Here is a 17,461-nt window from a genome sequence, read left to right on the forward strand (position 1 = left end):
TCCTTCCGGGACAGGTAAAGTAGCAGATGGTAATTGGGGGGATGGGTAACCCAAAATAGAATAATTTGAAATGATTTCTGTTTCTGTTATGAGATCCAGTTTTCATTGTTGAAGATCAGCCTTCCCAATCACGTTTTCCTTCGGGTGATTAAATTTATATACAAATGTGACCATCAATGTCAATGACCTATAAAATGCAGTAACACCATGCAGGACTTGAAAAATTGTTGGATGTAGACACTTGGGGATTAATTAAACATTTTGTAAGGCTGATACTGAGTATTCTTAAATTCTGCCACGAGATATTTAAATATTTAGTTTATCAAATATGCAGTTCTTGTTTTTAGCCATCTGGGAGGATTTTTTTTTTTTTTTTTTGACCATCTGTTTGAGCTTCTCCATCTCTGTAATAAATTTAGGAAAATTGTCCTGAAGGTTTGCAGGCGTTTCTACTTGGTTTATTCTGCATAGACCTTTCCCTAAGCTTTTGGTGACTTTTTTTTTTTTTTAAATAAAACATGGTCAATATATGGTATAGATAGGCAACTTTCTAAAGCAAAATGCTTTTGGTTTTAAAACCTAGCAAAATGGTTTGGTTTTTGTTTCTTTTTAAGGTCTTCACCTTTCAAGCAGGTTGTGAAATGTACTGACAATAGTTTCCCAAAGAGATGAGACTGAAGTGATTTTGCTTTCTGTTTAACTTTGCCAGGCAAAAGTGGACAATGAAATCCTGGATTATAAGGATTTAGCAGCCATCCCCAAGGTCAAGGCAATTTATGATATTGAACGTCCAGATCTTATTACCTATGAGCCTTTCTACACTTCGGGCTATGATGACAAACAGGAGAGGCAGAGCCTGGGAGAGGTAACACATTCTAGAAGCTGTGCTTATACAACAACTTCTCTTTCATCACGTGTGTAAGAATGACTGATTGGAATCACAATAAGTCAGAGGGTTCTTTTGATTGCCTACTGTTTGCAGGCTTCTGTACCAGGTGCTTTGAGGGGCTCAGAAATCTCTCACACCATCCCTGGCCCCAGGAGTTTACAGAGGGTTGAGAGAACAGAGCAGCCAGAGAAAACAGCGGGGAAGCATGAATGAGTGCTGGTACCAGGTCGTGGAATGGCAGAGCAGACATACTGGGGAGTAAGTCAGAATTCACAGGGGAGATTCTGTGAGCTGGGTAGAGGGAGTGAGGGAGAGTCTTCTGGGCGGTCTCCTGGGGGGACCATCTGAGGTACAGTCATGGGGATCATGAGGAAGAGAACATACATCTTCAGCTAGAACAGCCGTTGTGTGCAGCATCTTAAGATAGTTAGACTGTGAGAGAACAGAAACAGCAGAGAGATGGAGACCATGGTGTGGCTCAGTGATGTGAGCCGGGGTTCTAGAATCAAATTACCTGGGCTCAACCTGGGGACCCCACATGCCGCTTGGATGACTTTGGCCATGTGGCAACCATTCTGACCCTGGTTTCTTCATCGGTAACACAGGATGACAGAATCTCCCTCACAGGATGTTAGTAAGGATTAAATAAATGATCTCTTAAAGGTTAGTATCTATAGACTATCTAGATCATTTATTGTGTATTAAAACTAATCTGTATAAACTACTCTGTTAAAGCAATTACCTGAGAGACTTGTGGTAAATGTTCAGCAAATGACAGCTGCTGCTGTGGTCATTCCCTGTCCTTTCGGGGCTTAGTAATGCTTTCCCAACATTAATGGTCCAGAGGCTGGAGCACAGCCTCTCAGCCCCTTGGGGTCCTCCCCATCCCTTCCCAGGATTGGGGGTTCCCTACCTGGGTTGCATGGGCTCTGGTCTGTTTCTCCTGGCCTGTTCAACTCACTTTAAACCTTTTTCCCTTTTATTCTTAAAATTGGAATCCTCTATACACTGATTTGAGTCCGGTCGGAGAGATGTTACCCAAATATTGGACTGAAATTAGCTGTTCAACCCAAGGTTAAAACAGACTGTAAACTACCTAACATGCCCACACAGTGCTTTGAGATCTTAGATGAAGAAAAGCCATGAAAACGTGGTGTCTCTGTTTCATTTGTTCTATAATACATGTTTGTATGACATCTGTCTTATGATTATATTTATATGTATTCGTAATTGTAATATATGTTGTTCATTCACTTATTTTTCGATTTGGGGTTGAAATGGCCCATTGGACAGGAAGTGATATCTATTTTCATGTAGTGCCCCCTAGTGTCATATGCTTGTAACTGCATCTGCAGCCAGATGGGCCTGGGTTGTTGAGCTGCCATGGGGCCCCGCCTGGAGAGCCGTGTAGAAAATCAAGGAAAAGTTCAGTTCCTGAACAGGGTGCACAGGGCCTGGGCCTGGAGCAAGTAGATGAGAATTTGCTCATATTCAGGTTGTCCAAGCAAGGGGGAGGTGAGTTGTTTTTTGGTGTTTTAGGTTTGGGGGTACATATCTATTTCCCGGTGGCTCCGTTTTGAGCAGTAAAACATCAAGCACTCGAGAGTTTGAGCTTTGAAGTGAACATTTCAGGGTTTGGAGTCAGACTTCTGTTTACTAACCATACAACGTTGGGGAAACTACGTATTTCAATCTCCTTATCTGTAAACTCAAGGGAGTAACACCTGCCTCAGAGGTCTTCTGTGATTCAGTGAAATATTTAGATTAGAACGGTACTTGGCCCGTGAGTGCTCGACAAAATTGCTGGCCACTCTCGTAGTCAGCATCATTACCGTCAGGACCCAGAATGATGACCTGTGGGTTTCTCGGAGCACGGAATCTTGATGGGAGTTTGCCCCCAGACCAGAACACATGTTCTCCGTCTCTTCCCCAACACATGAATCTTGCAACTTAGAAAACTTGACACACGCCGTTTGATTATTTATTCCTCTACTTATTAACACTTTCTCCAAAGAATCCATAGATTGCCAATTTAGAAACACCGGAGGAATAAACTTGACTTTCTGTGTAGCCATTTGTGCCTTCAGGAAACATGAGAAAGGGGTGGATCGGGAGGCCTGCTGTCAGCAGGGTCAGGCCTGGCTCTGAACTTCAAGGAGCCTGTCTGCCCCCAGCTTAGACACCCCCACCAACGCCAACACAGGCTGTAGCTGTCCCGAGACCTTGGGGCTTGAGGAAGCTGTTGTGCCGGGAGAGCCTGGTGGTGTCTTGTGACCTTGGGGTGAGGGGAAAACTGGGGTGCTGAGAAATCTAGCCCTGTTCTTCAGGATGCTTTGTTGGCATTTCATTTCCATTTGAATGCTTTTTGAGTTTTAATTGTAAACATTTCATTCATTCATTTAGGAAATATTTGTTGGGTGCCTCGTAGGTGCCCAGGAGCTGCTTTAGTCACTGGGAATACAAGTAGCTGTAAAGAAACAGAGTTCCAGCCCTCGTGGAACTTGCAGTGAGATGTGGGAGACAGACCATCAGCAGATACATAAAACACTTCTCCAGGGTGTAGTGCTAGGGGAAAAGCGAAGCAGAGTAAGGAGAAAGCATGTGGGGCTGGGTTGCTTCTTCGGATAGGACGATTACAGAAGGCACTGTGTGTACCACATGAGACCTCACTGAAGAAAAGGAGTAAGCCCAGCAGGTGTCTAAGTGAAAGGCACTGCTGGCAGAGGGCACAGCAGATGCAAAGGCCCTGAGGTGAGAGAGGGTCTGATCTGTTTACTGCCCCCAAGGAAGCCTTTGTGCCCAGAAAGTTGGAAGCCAGAAGGTGAATATGGTCATGTTGGCAAGCCCACCAGGGCGGGATGCCACAGACCTGGTCATCCCCAGCCTATGTCAGGCAGCAAATGATTTTACATGATTGTCCTGATTATAGTTGAGTCAACAACCGTGTTTATAAAATTCTGTGTTCCAGTAGACACCATGACTCATAGTAGTAAACTGAGCATAGTTTGAGCATAGAGGGAAAAATAGTTCCAGTTTGTCTAAGCATGAAAGTATGACTGTGTCTTTCTCAAAACCCACAGTTCTTAGGCCGAGACATGAGCCAGGCTCCTGGGAACTTGGTTGTCATGCTCCTGTCTGAGCCCCACTCTCAACTTACCGAATCAGAAGATGGGGATGGACGAGGGGAGCAGGCGTGTGGATGTGCTGTACTGTTTCCAGGGTATTCTGATAAACTAATTAAACTGATAACAAATCAGTATCCACTGTAACTTTTGATTCTCTTTTATTCTTCTAGTCTCCAAGGACTTTGTCTCCGACTCCCTCAGCAGAAGTAAGTACCGTTGTTGAACATTATAACGGGTGGGATTTGGGAGTTACCTGGACTTTTCCTGGACTGGAGTTTTTAAGGAAGGACGTTGAACAGAACAACAACAACAAAAACTGGGTGCGAAATTATGATGAATGTCGGATCCCTTACATGTGAGATGACTCTAAGACAGGGTAGTCAGTGTTTTCTCCAGTGAGATTGGGGGTAAAAACAGCCATACAGTTATCTGAGCCTCTGCCTCTAAGTGCCCAGGAAGGGTTTGCGGGGAGTGAGACCCCCCGTGCTGCTGGGGGCGCTCTCTCCCCGCACGTATATCGAATTGATCCGAGGCCCAGCACGCTGGACTATCTGCAGTGGCCTCCGGTGGTCCCAGAGCATTCTGTAAGCAGAGCGGTCTTCAGGGGAGGACACTCCCTTTTGTCTCAAATCCATAGTTTTGCCCCGCTCCTCAGGGTAAAGAAATCTCACAATGGCTTGTATCCTGGCCACCCGGGCCCGCCGTTCCCTTGGGGATAACTCCAGTGTGGGTCGCGTGGTGCCATCCCGGGTCATTCCACGGTGAGCCGCGGGTCCCCTCTCAGTCCGTACCCACGCCTTCCGCTCTGCAGTGCTCAAAACCAGACGCCGCCCCAGGTTAGTTATTCTCACCACCGTCTTAGCGGTTCTTCAACAGCAACTTCACACTCTCCCTCCTCGTCCGGAGTTCCTGGGTTTTGCCCCGGTCCCACGCCGACTCCCTGCTTGGTGGCCGGAGCCTGTACAAGTATTTTCCTTGGTCTTTCCTTATTTTTTCCCTTGGGGGGCAGGGTCCGGGGGGCGGGGGGGCTTCAAGGCTAGTGACCTAAGCTCGGGCTGACTCGCATCTGAACGTGGTCCAGCGCCAGGGTCTGACCCAGCACTTTCTTCATTTTAGCTTCTTCAGAGAACAATAACCAAGGGATCGTGTGTTTAGCGTGCTTCTTACTGTTCTGCATTTCCTAAGGTAGCCGGTGAGCCAACGCCCCAGGTGTTGGGTCTACTCCCATCTAAAAAAAATAATAATAAAGATAATAAATCTGGGTGGCTCCGTCGGTTAAGCATCCTGATTTTGGCCCAGGTCATGATCTCACAGTTGTGAGATCGAGCCCCGCATTGGGCTCTATGTTCAGCAGAGAGTCTACTTCAGATTCTCTCTCCCTCTCTTTCTGAGAAATAAAATAAAACCTTAAAAAAATTAAAATGAATAAAAAATAAAATCAGTGGGTTTTGTCTTCAAGCAACTTTCTGGATACTCTACGTAAAACTGGATTGATCTTAAATAACCATTATAATTTAACATAGTAAAAACTCTAGCATTCCAATGTTTGTGATGGAGGGCTGTGAAAAATTAATTTCTGTTAGTATTCTTTTTTTTTTTAAATTTCTGTTAGTATTCTAATGACAGAAGTTATGAAGCATTGACTTCTGTTATCAACCAGTTGCAAAGTTGAAGCACATTGTTTAGGGACTTCTTTTTATTTTATTTTTATATAACTTATTGTTCTAGGCAACTAGAATCAAACCGTAGTTTGCTTGCCATTTGTTCTCACATTTCACACAGCCATGGTTATTGAGTTTTTAATTTAGGCATTTTTCCATTCTGTCTTCCAAACTTGTATTTCTGTTGTAGTAGCAGAAACTTCGTAAGACAACCAGTTCCTAAAATGTAGAACATTCCTTCCTACCCTTTTCATTGTTTGAACTATTTGATGTTGTGTTTGTGTGTGTATGATTTTTTTGTACTTCATATCTAATCTGCTCTTTTCTGGCTTTGGAGATATGGGCATACAGTGTACCCATTGAATGGATATACCTAATTGACTTCATTATTCCCCGATTTGTTGAGAAAGTTTAATCTTTATAAATGGTGGTATTATAAATATCTTTGAGCAGATTTTCCCATTTGGAGATCCCTTTTTATTTTCTCCTTGGGATATGTTTCTCACAGTGGGAAGTAGGATTCCCTGGGTTTGAGGCCACCACCAGCTTGTTCTTCAGGAAAATCACCTTAAAATGTCACCAGATCAGTGTTACAGACAGTGTGGGTTGGCGGCCAGAGCAAAGGGTAAGATTAGAGCTGGGAGGCTGGTTCTGAAGCAGGCTCTGCCCTCTGCGAGCTGCACACCTACACAAGGGTCTCTTACCTGCTCGGAAACATCTTGCATTTGTGGAGAAGAAAGGTCATACCTTGTGTTCTACTTTTGTTGCTATGAAAATCAGATGAAATGCTGAGCATACTTTGTAAAACTGAAGGACACCATACCAGTGTGGCCATCAGGGTATTCTCTTTTTCCCAGAAGTCTAGCAACATAGGAGTTTACCATTTTACATCTTAAAATTTGGGGAAATGCAAGAACTACAGGTTTCGAACAAAATGTGTTAACCGCAGAATGCTCCTTTGTGTACGTATTGAGGGATATGGCCCTAAAATGTATGCATGAACAGGTCGACATCAGGCAGTCCTTGTAGAACTGGATGTCACTGGGACCCAATGATAGCCTGAATGTGTGTCTGATGCTCCCGTGTTCTCGCACTTTCTTTCCAGGGCTACCAGGACTCGCGGGACCGGGTGATGCACCGGTCCACCAGCCAGGGCTCCATCAACTCCCCTGTCTACAGCCGCCACAGTTACACTCCAACCACGTCTCGCTCTCCCCAGCATTTTCACAGACCTGGTAAGGGTGCCTGTCCTGGAGATTCACTTTGTGTTGCTGTGTGATTTTCTTTTTCCCCACCACTGGGAGTGTATTTAAAATCTGCTGCCAAGTAGATCTCCCCATTTCCCAGGGGGGAAAAAAAAAAACTCCTATCTAACTATAATTTGTGTAATTTTATGATTATATTCATTATGATTTATTAAATAATTACATTTTGACAGTGAACAACGGGAAGCCAGGGAGGGTTTTTTTTTTGTTTTTTTTTTTTACTTTTTTTAGACTTAAAGAAAATTTCATCACTTTGAGACTTAACATGAAGCTCTCCAGAGAAAATATTTTGATGTGCCTTTTAGGCACATCTAAAATCTAGTATTGGTCATTTGTTGGTGGGTTTGCCGTGTTTCCCCGAACCAGGCGCAGGGTATTACTAAGCGTGCTTGGTTAAGCACCTTCTAGAAGGAAGTATTACATGGCACCTCGGGGTTGTATATGATAACTTTTCAGATCTATTCTAGCCCTTAGATTTTGAACCAGACTTGGAAAACAAAAACATTAGAGACATATTAGGATAGACAGTATCGAACGGTAGTGGACTTCAGGTGACCTTCATCTGTGCACCATGTAGTCCCGATGACTATTAGTGGGTGTCTCATGTGGAATGGAAGAATGGAGATCCCAGCATGGATCCAGGGTTCCCTGAGAGGTAGACTCCCAGAGGGAGACCCTGGCCTTCTAAACCATCTCGGTGGCAGCGAATGTCTAGGAAGACTTCCTTTTAAGCTCCTAGCTTCTATGCAGGTTGATGAGAACAAACTCATTCATATGCTAACTTATTTGGTAAAATAGAACCAAAGGAAATGAACAGAATATAAAAAGGCTACAATCTTTTCCTTAAAGCCATAAACTTAATGCGTATAGAAAATAGATTTTTTTACTATATGATTCTTCAGTAGTGTATAGTCTTCTCTAGGTTGTAAATAGTATTTATTGAGTTACGTTAAATGAGAGGTTTTCAAGAAATGGATTCCTTTTTTTTTTTTTTTTTTTTCATATACAACTATATTCATTTAATTCATGTCCTAGACCTGGGTCTGGACTTAAGCCCTTTATCTGTGTGGAAGACAAGAAATCCTGTACGCAGCCACCCCTCCGTGTAGGCATTGTGCTGAGGCCACAGCCATGACCTTGTCAGAATGATGTGGGGCTACAGGGAAATTGTTGTTCCATGGGCCCCTGAATAATGAAGGGGTGTCCAGCCAGGGACATTATTTCCCTAAACCATCATGTCGCTGTTGAATACTGAAAGTTTTCGTTTGTTCCCATCATGGTTCCGAAGCCAGCAGCCTCTAGAACATTCCCAATTCTAAGTTCTCCTCCTCCTTTTCACAATATATTATGGGCATACATGATGCCAGTTATTAGGGTTTATAATTATTTTTTTAAGGTCTACCCTTGTCAAGTGAAGCCAATGGGGTTTTGACAGCAGGGCTGTGGTTGGTATAGAAAACCTCTGATTATGCTCCCTGCAGGTTCTAGATCCCAGATGATGGTACATGTTCCCCTGGTCTGGGTTTAGTTACAATGGCGAATTTTCCTTCCAAGATAATGAAGCTTCCAGTCCCCGAGTGCTACCACCACGCAGTTCTCAGGACCCTAAGTAGATCTTCACCACCCAGGGAACACAAACAGGGTTTCCTTCTACAAAAGCAAATAAAATTAAACTGCTACCGGGAGAAGTTGGCAGCCTAAAAAAAAAAAAAAATCTGACCTTTACATATAACTACTTCTTTTCAGGGTTCTTAAAATGATTATTGGGTTTTTTTGGTTTTTTTTTTATGTGTTTCAAGGGTTCTGTTTTGTCAGGTGCTTTTTAAAAACAACTATCTGAGTCTAAATGTTGTGCCTGGTACTGGCTCCAGAGTAGCCCGTGTCATCCTGACAGAGAATGTCGTGGTGGCCCTTCCTTCTCATAAAGCCATTTATTCCAGAGAGTGACTCTGTACCAACCCGAACCTATTTGCAAATTCTCCCCACTTTGCCTCTCCCTCAGCAGGTGCGTTCTTAACCCTTTTGCCTTCTTCCTTTTTCAGACTCCTGATTAACGTTCTTAATTCCCCCCCACCGCCCCCCCCACCCTCGGAATGATGATGATGTCCCTGCTCCTGTGTTAATTTCTGTTCTTCTTTCTGTTTCCACCTGGCCCTGCCCCTGACTCCTTGCTGCACAGAGCTGCTGTCTCCTGGTGTGCAAAGGTTGTCCCACCTGCGCACCAGCAGCCTCAGCTCCGCCCACAGCGACTCCCGCCCCAACTCCCCCTTCCGACACCACTTCATTCCCCATATCAAAGGTAAGGAGGCAGGCTTCTCCAGGCAGCCCCCCGCAGAGTGGAGATTTATTAGCACCCGGGGAAGGCTAATAAGGCGCATCTCCAAGAGTTAGCTCCCAGCTTTCAACCTCTCCGCATGCCTGCGTGTGTCATGACTACACCCAGCGTCTTAGAACTGACATGGCCTCTCTCCACGGGAGAACTATGTCATTTCTGAGGGCTCTAGATGAGGAAACAGGAAGTGTGTTTAAGACCATAAGATTTATTATCCACCACTTAGGGGAAAAAAACCATATATTATCATTTTGTTTTTCTGTGTGTCAAAAGCAAAATATAATATATAGTTGGGGTATTTTCCTGGTTTTGATATGGGATGTGGCTCAGCGAATTATACCCGCATTTAGCAACGAAAATGCAAAACTTGTCTTACTGGTGATAAGCCACTTAACCACTTAATGATATTAAAGCATTTGGATGGTATAAAAAGATCTGTGGCAATGTAACTTAAATTGCTCTCCTCAAGCCAACCCTTTGAGTCATCAGTCCTCTTTTGACTGGTCGTGATCTCTGCACGATGCAGAAGAAGAGCTTTGCCTTCTGTTTTCTGTTTCTGCCCTCCATCCCTGCCCATTCCCTTTATGGCATTCCCATTGTTTTCCTCCTTGTCCATCATGCTTCTGTAGCAGTCGTCAACTGGGGCTCCCGTTTCCCTCCATGTGTTGGGGAATCCAAGAGCCCTGAAGGGGTGTCAGAGGGGCCATAATTTAAAATACGTATGAGCTCCCAGAAGCATGCTAACTTGTTCGATAGTCTTGATTTGAACCAAATTAACCCATGACAGTAGCTAAAGGAGGGAAGTGCAGACGAGCACAGATGCTGTTAGGGGACTTGAGAGAGACCTAACAGATTCTAACCCTATGATCCAAGCGCTCACATCCTGAGCCCTGCTACTGAATAGCCAAAATGTTGTTCCAGTTGACTGAGCTTTCATTTGTAGTCTACCCAAGTTATTTCCTTACTGCTTACTTGGATTTTCAAGCAAATGAGTCCAAAAATATAAATGTACTTCACTTAATCAGTGTGCTGTTATTTTTATGTGTGCTACTTTAGCATTTTCTATGCCATAAAAATAATGTTGCTGACACGCTTATTGAAGACACACATTATTTGTCATTGGCAAAGGGATCAGCCTTTTTCAGTTGGAGCAGCACTTTCTAAAATTCTTGACAGATTACTTACAATTATTATTGCTAATTAGTATGGGGGGGCTTTAGAGAATGTTTATAAAACGGTGAGAAGTTATTTAAAAAAACTTCAGAGATGTATTTTAAAGAGACTTTAATATAGAAGCTCGTGGCCCAACTAAGGTTAGTTTGTTTGCTTCTAATATGCAAGAGAAAATAGGTTTCTAATTCAAAAATGTAAGCTGCCTTGTTTGGTTACTAGATGTTTCATCTTTCCAAAGAGCTGCTTTTTTGGAGGAAGAAAAACGCACATGCCCTTTGTACAAATAACACATCATGAAGTATCAAGACATAGAACCTCGTGTATGTGCATGGCTTTATGGAGACTTGGAATGCCCAGATGGACACTGGACGCCTAGGTTTAAATATTATCTCTGTCCTGTGCTCGCTGTGGGACCTTGGATTGTTGACTTCACCTCCTGAGTGTTACTTGCCTACCTTGTCTATAGACCTCTCCTAGGTCGTTGAGGGTATGTGAGGTCAAGAGCCCTGGTGTGTAGTAAGCACTCAGCTCACCTTGTCTGTGACAGTTTCCCCCTGGGCACGGTGCCCTTAAAGCAGTTTTGATTACATCATTCTATTCCGTTGTCTGGTTAAGGGGCCCCTGGCCAAGGGCTCACACCCGGGGAGTGCTGCACGGGGACCAGACCCCAGGCCCCCCACCCCCTCTGTGTTTCAGTATAAATATACATGAAGGATAATTTTAAAAGCAAACTTCTTTTCCATCTCTGTTTAACTCAAAAATTGCATTCTTGTTGAGGCTAAGACAAACAGCTGCTTTCAGTCATTTAAATTTTTCCTTTTCACTAGGAAGACCAAATAGTAATAAAAATTATGTACCTTTGTGTGCCCAAATGGTGCCTTACTAAAAATGTAGATATACAGTTGACCTTTGAACAATGTGGAGATTAGGGGTGCCAACCCTCTGTGTGGTGGAAAAGTCTTCGTATGAATTTTGACTCTCTAGAAATTTTACTAATAACCTGCTGTTAACCCTTACTGATAATACAGTCAGTTAACACATATTTTGTATGTTATATGTATTGTAGACTGTATTCTTACAATAAAGTAAGCTAGAAAAAAGAAAATGTTATTAAGAAACTCAAGAGGAAAATAGCACTATTCCGTTTACCAAAAAATACCCATGTATAACTGGACCCATGTTGTTCAAACCCATGTCATCCAAGGGTCAAAGGTACATCGTTTTCTGTCTTTGGACTGAATTTGAACTTTTTGACACAAATACTGTGATTTTTAAATTGTAGAGACCACTAGGCCAGGAGGGATTAGTTTGACCCTGAGCTCACACTTAAGAAATACCTAATGATTTCTCTCCCATATGGCTATAGTACATTCCTATAAAATAGTTTAAATACATCAGATACAAAATGTAATGTACATAACGGTATATGCCTAGTTTTAAAATCAGATGCACTTTTTGCTAAACTACAAAATAAATCATGAAGAATTTGTATAGTAAAGATATTGCTTTGAAAGCCTAATGTAGTTGGATAAGTAAAAGCTCATTCTTCAAGGAATTACTTCTTAGTTATTCCAAAAAAAACCTGTGTCCATTTCCATGGAAGACCTCTCCAGCACTTGGAAATTTCAACATGGAGGGCATTTATGGCCTTTGGAGAAATACCTCTAAGGTGTCTTCAGAATGGAGCCAAGTCCACCATGGCCCTTCATTTAAACATTCACGTTTTGTCTTACAGTTTGTCTTAATAGTCTTGAGGTGGTTATTTTTAAGACAAATGAGATGCCAGGGCAGGATGTATGTCCTTCTCAGGAATGTGTAGCTAGAACCAGGGGGCCCCATTGCCACTGTGGCAACCGGAAGTCCAGCCCCACCCGCACCCCGCCATTTCCCAAGTCCACCTCCTGGTCCTTTTTGGGACGCATTGGTCCGGAACCCCCCAGGGTTCATGGAGCTGAGGATGCTGTGTGTGTATAAAGCTAAGATGCCCATCACAGACTGTCTCTCTAGTCCACTGGCTTCTCCAACCACGTTCTAGAATGTCCATCTTGTTTCCTACTGTGTTTTTATTTCTGTTCCCTAGACTCCCCTGCAGCCTCATTCGATGTTGGTATGTCGTTGCTGGGCCACGTGAACAAGTACATGCTTAGACTTGAAAAGGTTTTCACTCTGTTCCGAGCTTTGTCTGTGCCATGTTTGCTGAGTTTCTCTTCCCTCCCCTTGGAAATACTGTTAGACATTATTTTCTGTGTCCACGAGGTAGAAAACAGATTTGTGACCCGGAGGGCTACCTATATTAAGTCTCTTTGAAAGGAATCTTTGCTGTTCTGCCATAGAAATGATTTTCTCTGATCCAAATATTTGGCACTTGCTGAAGAAAACCATAATATTTGTTGAAACTTGAGACAAAAACCAACAATCCTGAAACTCTGTCATGAAATTCTAGAGGCTGCTAACTTTAAGATCCCCTCAAAATACTCATTTATATTTTGGAACATGAGCACTTAGCATCCAGAAAACCAGGCAACGCTCCAGCAGGTGCCCCCAGCAGACACATGCACAGCCATTTTGATTTACTTGTCTCAGGATTTGTCACTTGGGCTCTCAGGGTACCAAAAAGAAGATTGAAAACAAGAATAGAGCATTCGAATTTGTTAAGCAAGTGATTGATCTCCCACAACTGAAAAATCAGCTTATAAAGCTGATGTGGAAGGAGCTCACAGTGAAGGCTAAGAAATATTTGTACATGGTAGCTTCTTATCACAGTAGCTAAGATCACTGACAACTGAGAGTCAGCCCATACAAGAAAGGACTTACTTAAGGAACAAAATGGCTTTGAATGTGATAGGTACAATATTCTATGATATATACACTATTACATTATCTTTAAAGAGTGTCTGCATCTCCAAGCTGATGATGATGATGATGATGATGATGATGATGATGATGATGATGATGGCATTGTCTTCCGTGTATGGTCTTTCATGTGACACCATATGTATTACTTTGCCTAAGTGATGCACTAGGCATAAAAATAATATCTTCGGGCCCTCCTCAGTTACTTCCTTCTAGAATGGATAGGGGTTTTTAAGTTAGAGGAAAGAGGACTTACCTTGAGAATTTTTCTTTTTCTTTAAAAATGCCAAAAAATGGGGGGACCTGGGTATCTCAGTTGGTTAAGTGTCCCAACTCTTGATTTCAGCTCAGGTTCTTGATCTCAGGGTCATGAGTTCAAGCCCCGCATTGGGCTCCACACTGGGTGTGGAGCCTACTTTTAAAAAAATGCCAAAGATGTTTAATGCCTTCGGTGTTTCAGGGGCTAAGAATTTGGTACCTAGCAACAGTATTCTGAGACCTTGTTCCCAGTGAGACAAGTGGAAGTCATAACTGTTCAGAGTGCCTTAGATGGGTGCATTGTTGAGTCTCTCTTTGCCTAGTGCTTTAAAATGTTTTGTGGGATGTTTTAATTGATTCTAGCATTAAATCTATTTATAAGGACTTGAACATGGTAGTGAGGTTGTGTGTGTGTGTTTTTTTAAGCAACTAGAAAGGCCAGTGGTTGCTGAAATACGCAGCCGAATAAAGAACTATGGCCAGCAAGAGATAGCATTCAGCCGAAATTCATCCATCGAGAGTCCAGACAGTCACTCCCCAACCTTTGAGAATCATCTGCCCTATGAGAAGTGATGGGCTCCTCCTGCCCCTTGCCAGCAGACCATCTCCATGATAGATTTTTAATACTTGGGCAAAGGCTCATTCTAATAACCTTAAACCTTTGCGTCCCATCTATGCAGATACTTTTGCGTATGCATGCCACGGGCTAATAATCATCAAACTAAATTTAATGGAGTTTCATCCAGTTGGATATTATCACCAAAACCATGAGAACATTTCCCTGAGATGTCTGATGTCTTCTCCCCGTGCGGGAAGGGTAGAGTGGAAGGCCAGAGAGCAGTGTGGTTCCGAAGCAGGAGCAGCCAGTGCTCAGGATATGCAGAAAGCTACCTTTCTAGGCCTTCTTTTGAGAACAACCCCCCCGAAGTATTCTGTGTTTCAATTATGAATTGCTCTCATAAGTTCTGATGTTTACAGGAGTAAAGAATTCCTCTGGAGTGAAATAGTTAAGTAGGGCTTATCGAGGATCTAGTGGGAAAGTTATAAAAAGGAGATGTTATTGTGACCCTGTTACTCAATACAAGCATCTGGTGCCTTTATCCGAGAACAAGGTGAAGGTTAGTCCTGCAGTGGTGCTTACTAAATTCCACTGTTAATAGCTCAAGAATTCGTGAGTAGACTACTTCAGTCATTCACTGCCAGGCATGTATAAGGCCCCTGGGCTTGGCCAGGCACTGTGCTGAGCACAGAGAGATGAATGGGACCTAGTTCTAATTCAGCCGAAGATTTAAAACAGGGCCGACTCCTGCATGTAAGCCACATTCTTCCTTCCCCTGCTTGCCTCTACCTGTATCTTTTCGTTTTTTTCAGATATGAGCTAGTTATTTCTCATTAGAAGAGTGATAATAAATGAAATGACTTTTTAAAAAATTAACCTTTGAATAGATCGGCAGTTTGGGATGAAGCGTCATAATTTTTAGAAGCTAAGATCTGATTTAAATAGTAAAGTCTACATTATAATGTATTGGGAGCTAGACGTGAAACTGACTCTTGTGGAAAAAAAGAGTAAAGCTTCAGAACATGATAACTGAAAACCGGGAATCTAAACTGAAGCCAGAAACAAATTCCAATCTCATTTGGAAGTCTTGCTGCCTATTCAGTACAGATGCATGCTCTGGTTACCGAAAAATACACATTGAGAAATTAGAACTCCAGAAAGCGCATTATTTTAAAGCTCCAGCAATGGATATCTTTTCTGCTTTGTGGGGCATGTTTAGAGCAGCTTGGTTTACTTGAAGAAATCAGCTTGCGCTGTTTTCTGAAGATCTGTGGTTTGTTTCATATCATTAGCATTAGTTGATAAATTACACTATGAAAACTTACAACTTCTGTGCTTCAGAGAGCACTATCAGGATAGTGAAAGACAACCCACAGAACGAGAGGAAACGTTTGCAAGTCATCTGTCTATCCAAAAGGGGACTTGCATCCAGAATATATAAAGAAGTCTTCTAACTCAGGAACAGAAGTAATTGCATTATAGTTCGTTAACTTCTGATAGTCCCCTGCACCTTCTGTGTATTCTTGGGGCAGATATTTTCTCAGACAAGGGGTAGGAGGACAGTTTAGGGCAATAGCTGACCTCTGATAGCTCAGTGCAAGCCTTAGTTCATCCTGGCCTGAAGGGGTAATAATTGGCCTTGGTGGAACTCAAGGCTTTGCAGCCAATGCCAGCTAGCCTTTCTAGCCCCTTCCCTATCCTCTCCTCCAAGAACACCCTGCTGTCCAGCCACAGTGACTCGGACTGTTGTTCTACACACCATGGCCCTTCTAGGCCTGCTCACCCCTCGGCCCACCCTCCCACCTGGTGTACTTACTCCTTGACACCCTGCTCAGTCTAACATCTTAGCTCTGTGCACAAATTGATGGCACCGTCGCCTGACCAAGTATGTCCGTGTTGTAGTCTGTCTACCTAGGTAGCTTCTGAGACTCGCCCCCCCCTCACAGGCAGGGATGACTTCTCATTCATCTCCATGTCCTCAGTCATAGCTCAGTGCCCAGCCATGGTAGGTGTCCAGACCTGTTTCACAGATGAAGTTGTTGGACTGGGTGGAGCCTCAGAGAAGCCTTGGAAGAGGCAGGTGGAGAGAGGAATAAGAGGTCGCAGAGTCCCTGGGAGGAAGGGCTCTGACTCTATAGCACATATTGCACAGTGAGGAAGCAGAAGCATTTGCTGCGAGTACAGGCACTTTGCATTGCTAAGGGGAGGGACTGGGTGACCACGCAGGGTCCCAGATACACGTAGCCTTCCATTCAGAGAAATCCATTCCAATCGCCAGCCTCTGCCGTCGTGCCTGGAAGTGACTGTAATTGGGCTTGCATATCCCGCGCCTTCACATGCTTGGGATTTAATGGTCTGACAACTGATCCTGAATCATTACCAAGTGACCTTCCATGACTCTTAATGTACTTTCCATCTAATCAGTTTGCTGCTAGCTCACGGCCTTCAACCGCATGCCATTGGAATGACGCATCCTACCGCTAGCTGCTTCTAACCCAGTTCCACGCGAACTCAAGTCTCTCTTGCGGAAAACTAAACCTTCTATCACCCTGTGAGCCAAATGGATAAATTGAGTTTGTTTCCTCTGTTTCTCCTTTTGGATGTCCCTCCTTCCAGTTTGTTTCGAATTTTTATTATGCTTGCTTTGTGTTCTTTATTGCTGTCCCTTCTCTTATTTTGTTTTCTCCATTCTTCTCATTGGAGGCAATGAGCCGTCCAGCGGCCGGAACTCCCCTCTCCCTTACCGGCCAGACAGTCGTCCTCTCACTCCAACCTATGCTCAGGCCCCTAAACATTTCCATGTTCCAGGTAGGAGCTGACACGGTCTTTGTCTGGGTGTCCTGTCACGGTGTAGAATGTAGCGCTGTTACCTGTCTCGTCTCATTCCTCACGCTGTCTTCATCGGGATGCACATGGTTGACAAACCCTAAATTGCACGATCTGACCCAGAAGGCCTCTCAGAAGTTTGGGATGTGAAATGCCAAGGATTGTATGGAAGGTTTAAGTTTTCTCAAAATTTTTTGAAGGGAGGCGGGAAGCAGAGAGTGAAGGAAGGAGGGTTGAGTTGCCTTGGGTTTTTTTTTACTGAGATTTTAATTTAAATTTACCGAGATTTTAATGAGTGCCCTTCGAAGATACCGCTCTGTGGTTTGGTGTCATTGCCTAATTGTCACAATGGCATTCTAGTTACCGTCTCATCCTCAAGAATGAACCACAGCATCACTCAAGAGTGATTTTATTTCTTCCTGTTTGTCTCCCATGGGGAGATTGTTTCTGTGAACTTTTCAGAGAGGTATAAAATTGGATCATTTGGTTGGTCCTTCGCAGTTCATAACCAACTGACTAC

General features: G+C 43.4%; 1 protein-coding gene across 12 annotated transcripts in view; it reads left to right on the forward strand.

The window, feature by feature from the left end:
- The window catches only part of ABLIM1 (actin binding LIM protein 1), a 294,975-nt gene that overhangs the window by 256,079 nt on the left and 21,435 nt on the right, over positions 1 to 17,461 (forward strand). For 6 of the 12 annotated variants that reach the window (XM_080823250.1, XM_080823252.1, XM_080823249.1 and 3 more), the window contains 3 exons: positions 710 to 865; positions 4,185 to 4,220; positions 6,781 to 6,910. In XM_080823250.1, the coding sequence (XP_080679376.1) occupies positions 710 to 865; positions 4,185 to 4,220; positions 6,781 to 6,910 (322 nt within the window). Of the gene's footprint in view, positions 1 to 709; positions 866 to 4,184; positions 4,221 to 6,780; positions 6,911 to 9,119; positions 9,240 to 16,818; positions 16,924 to 17,461 lie in introns of all 12 variants that reach the window. The other 6 variants (XM_080823245.1, XM_080823241.1, XM_080823247.1 and 3 more) reach the window with 2 other exon arrangements.

Source organism: Martes martes, assembly GCF_963455335.1.
Source record: "Martes martes genome assembly, chromosome: 14".
NCBI classification, from domain to species: domain Eukaryota; kingdom Metazoa; phylum Chordata; class Mammalia; order Carnivora; family Mustelidae; genus Martes; species Martes martes.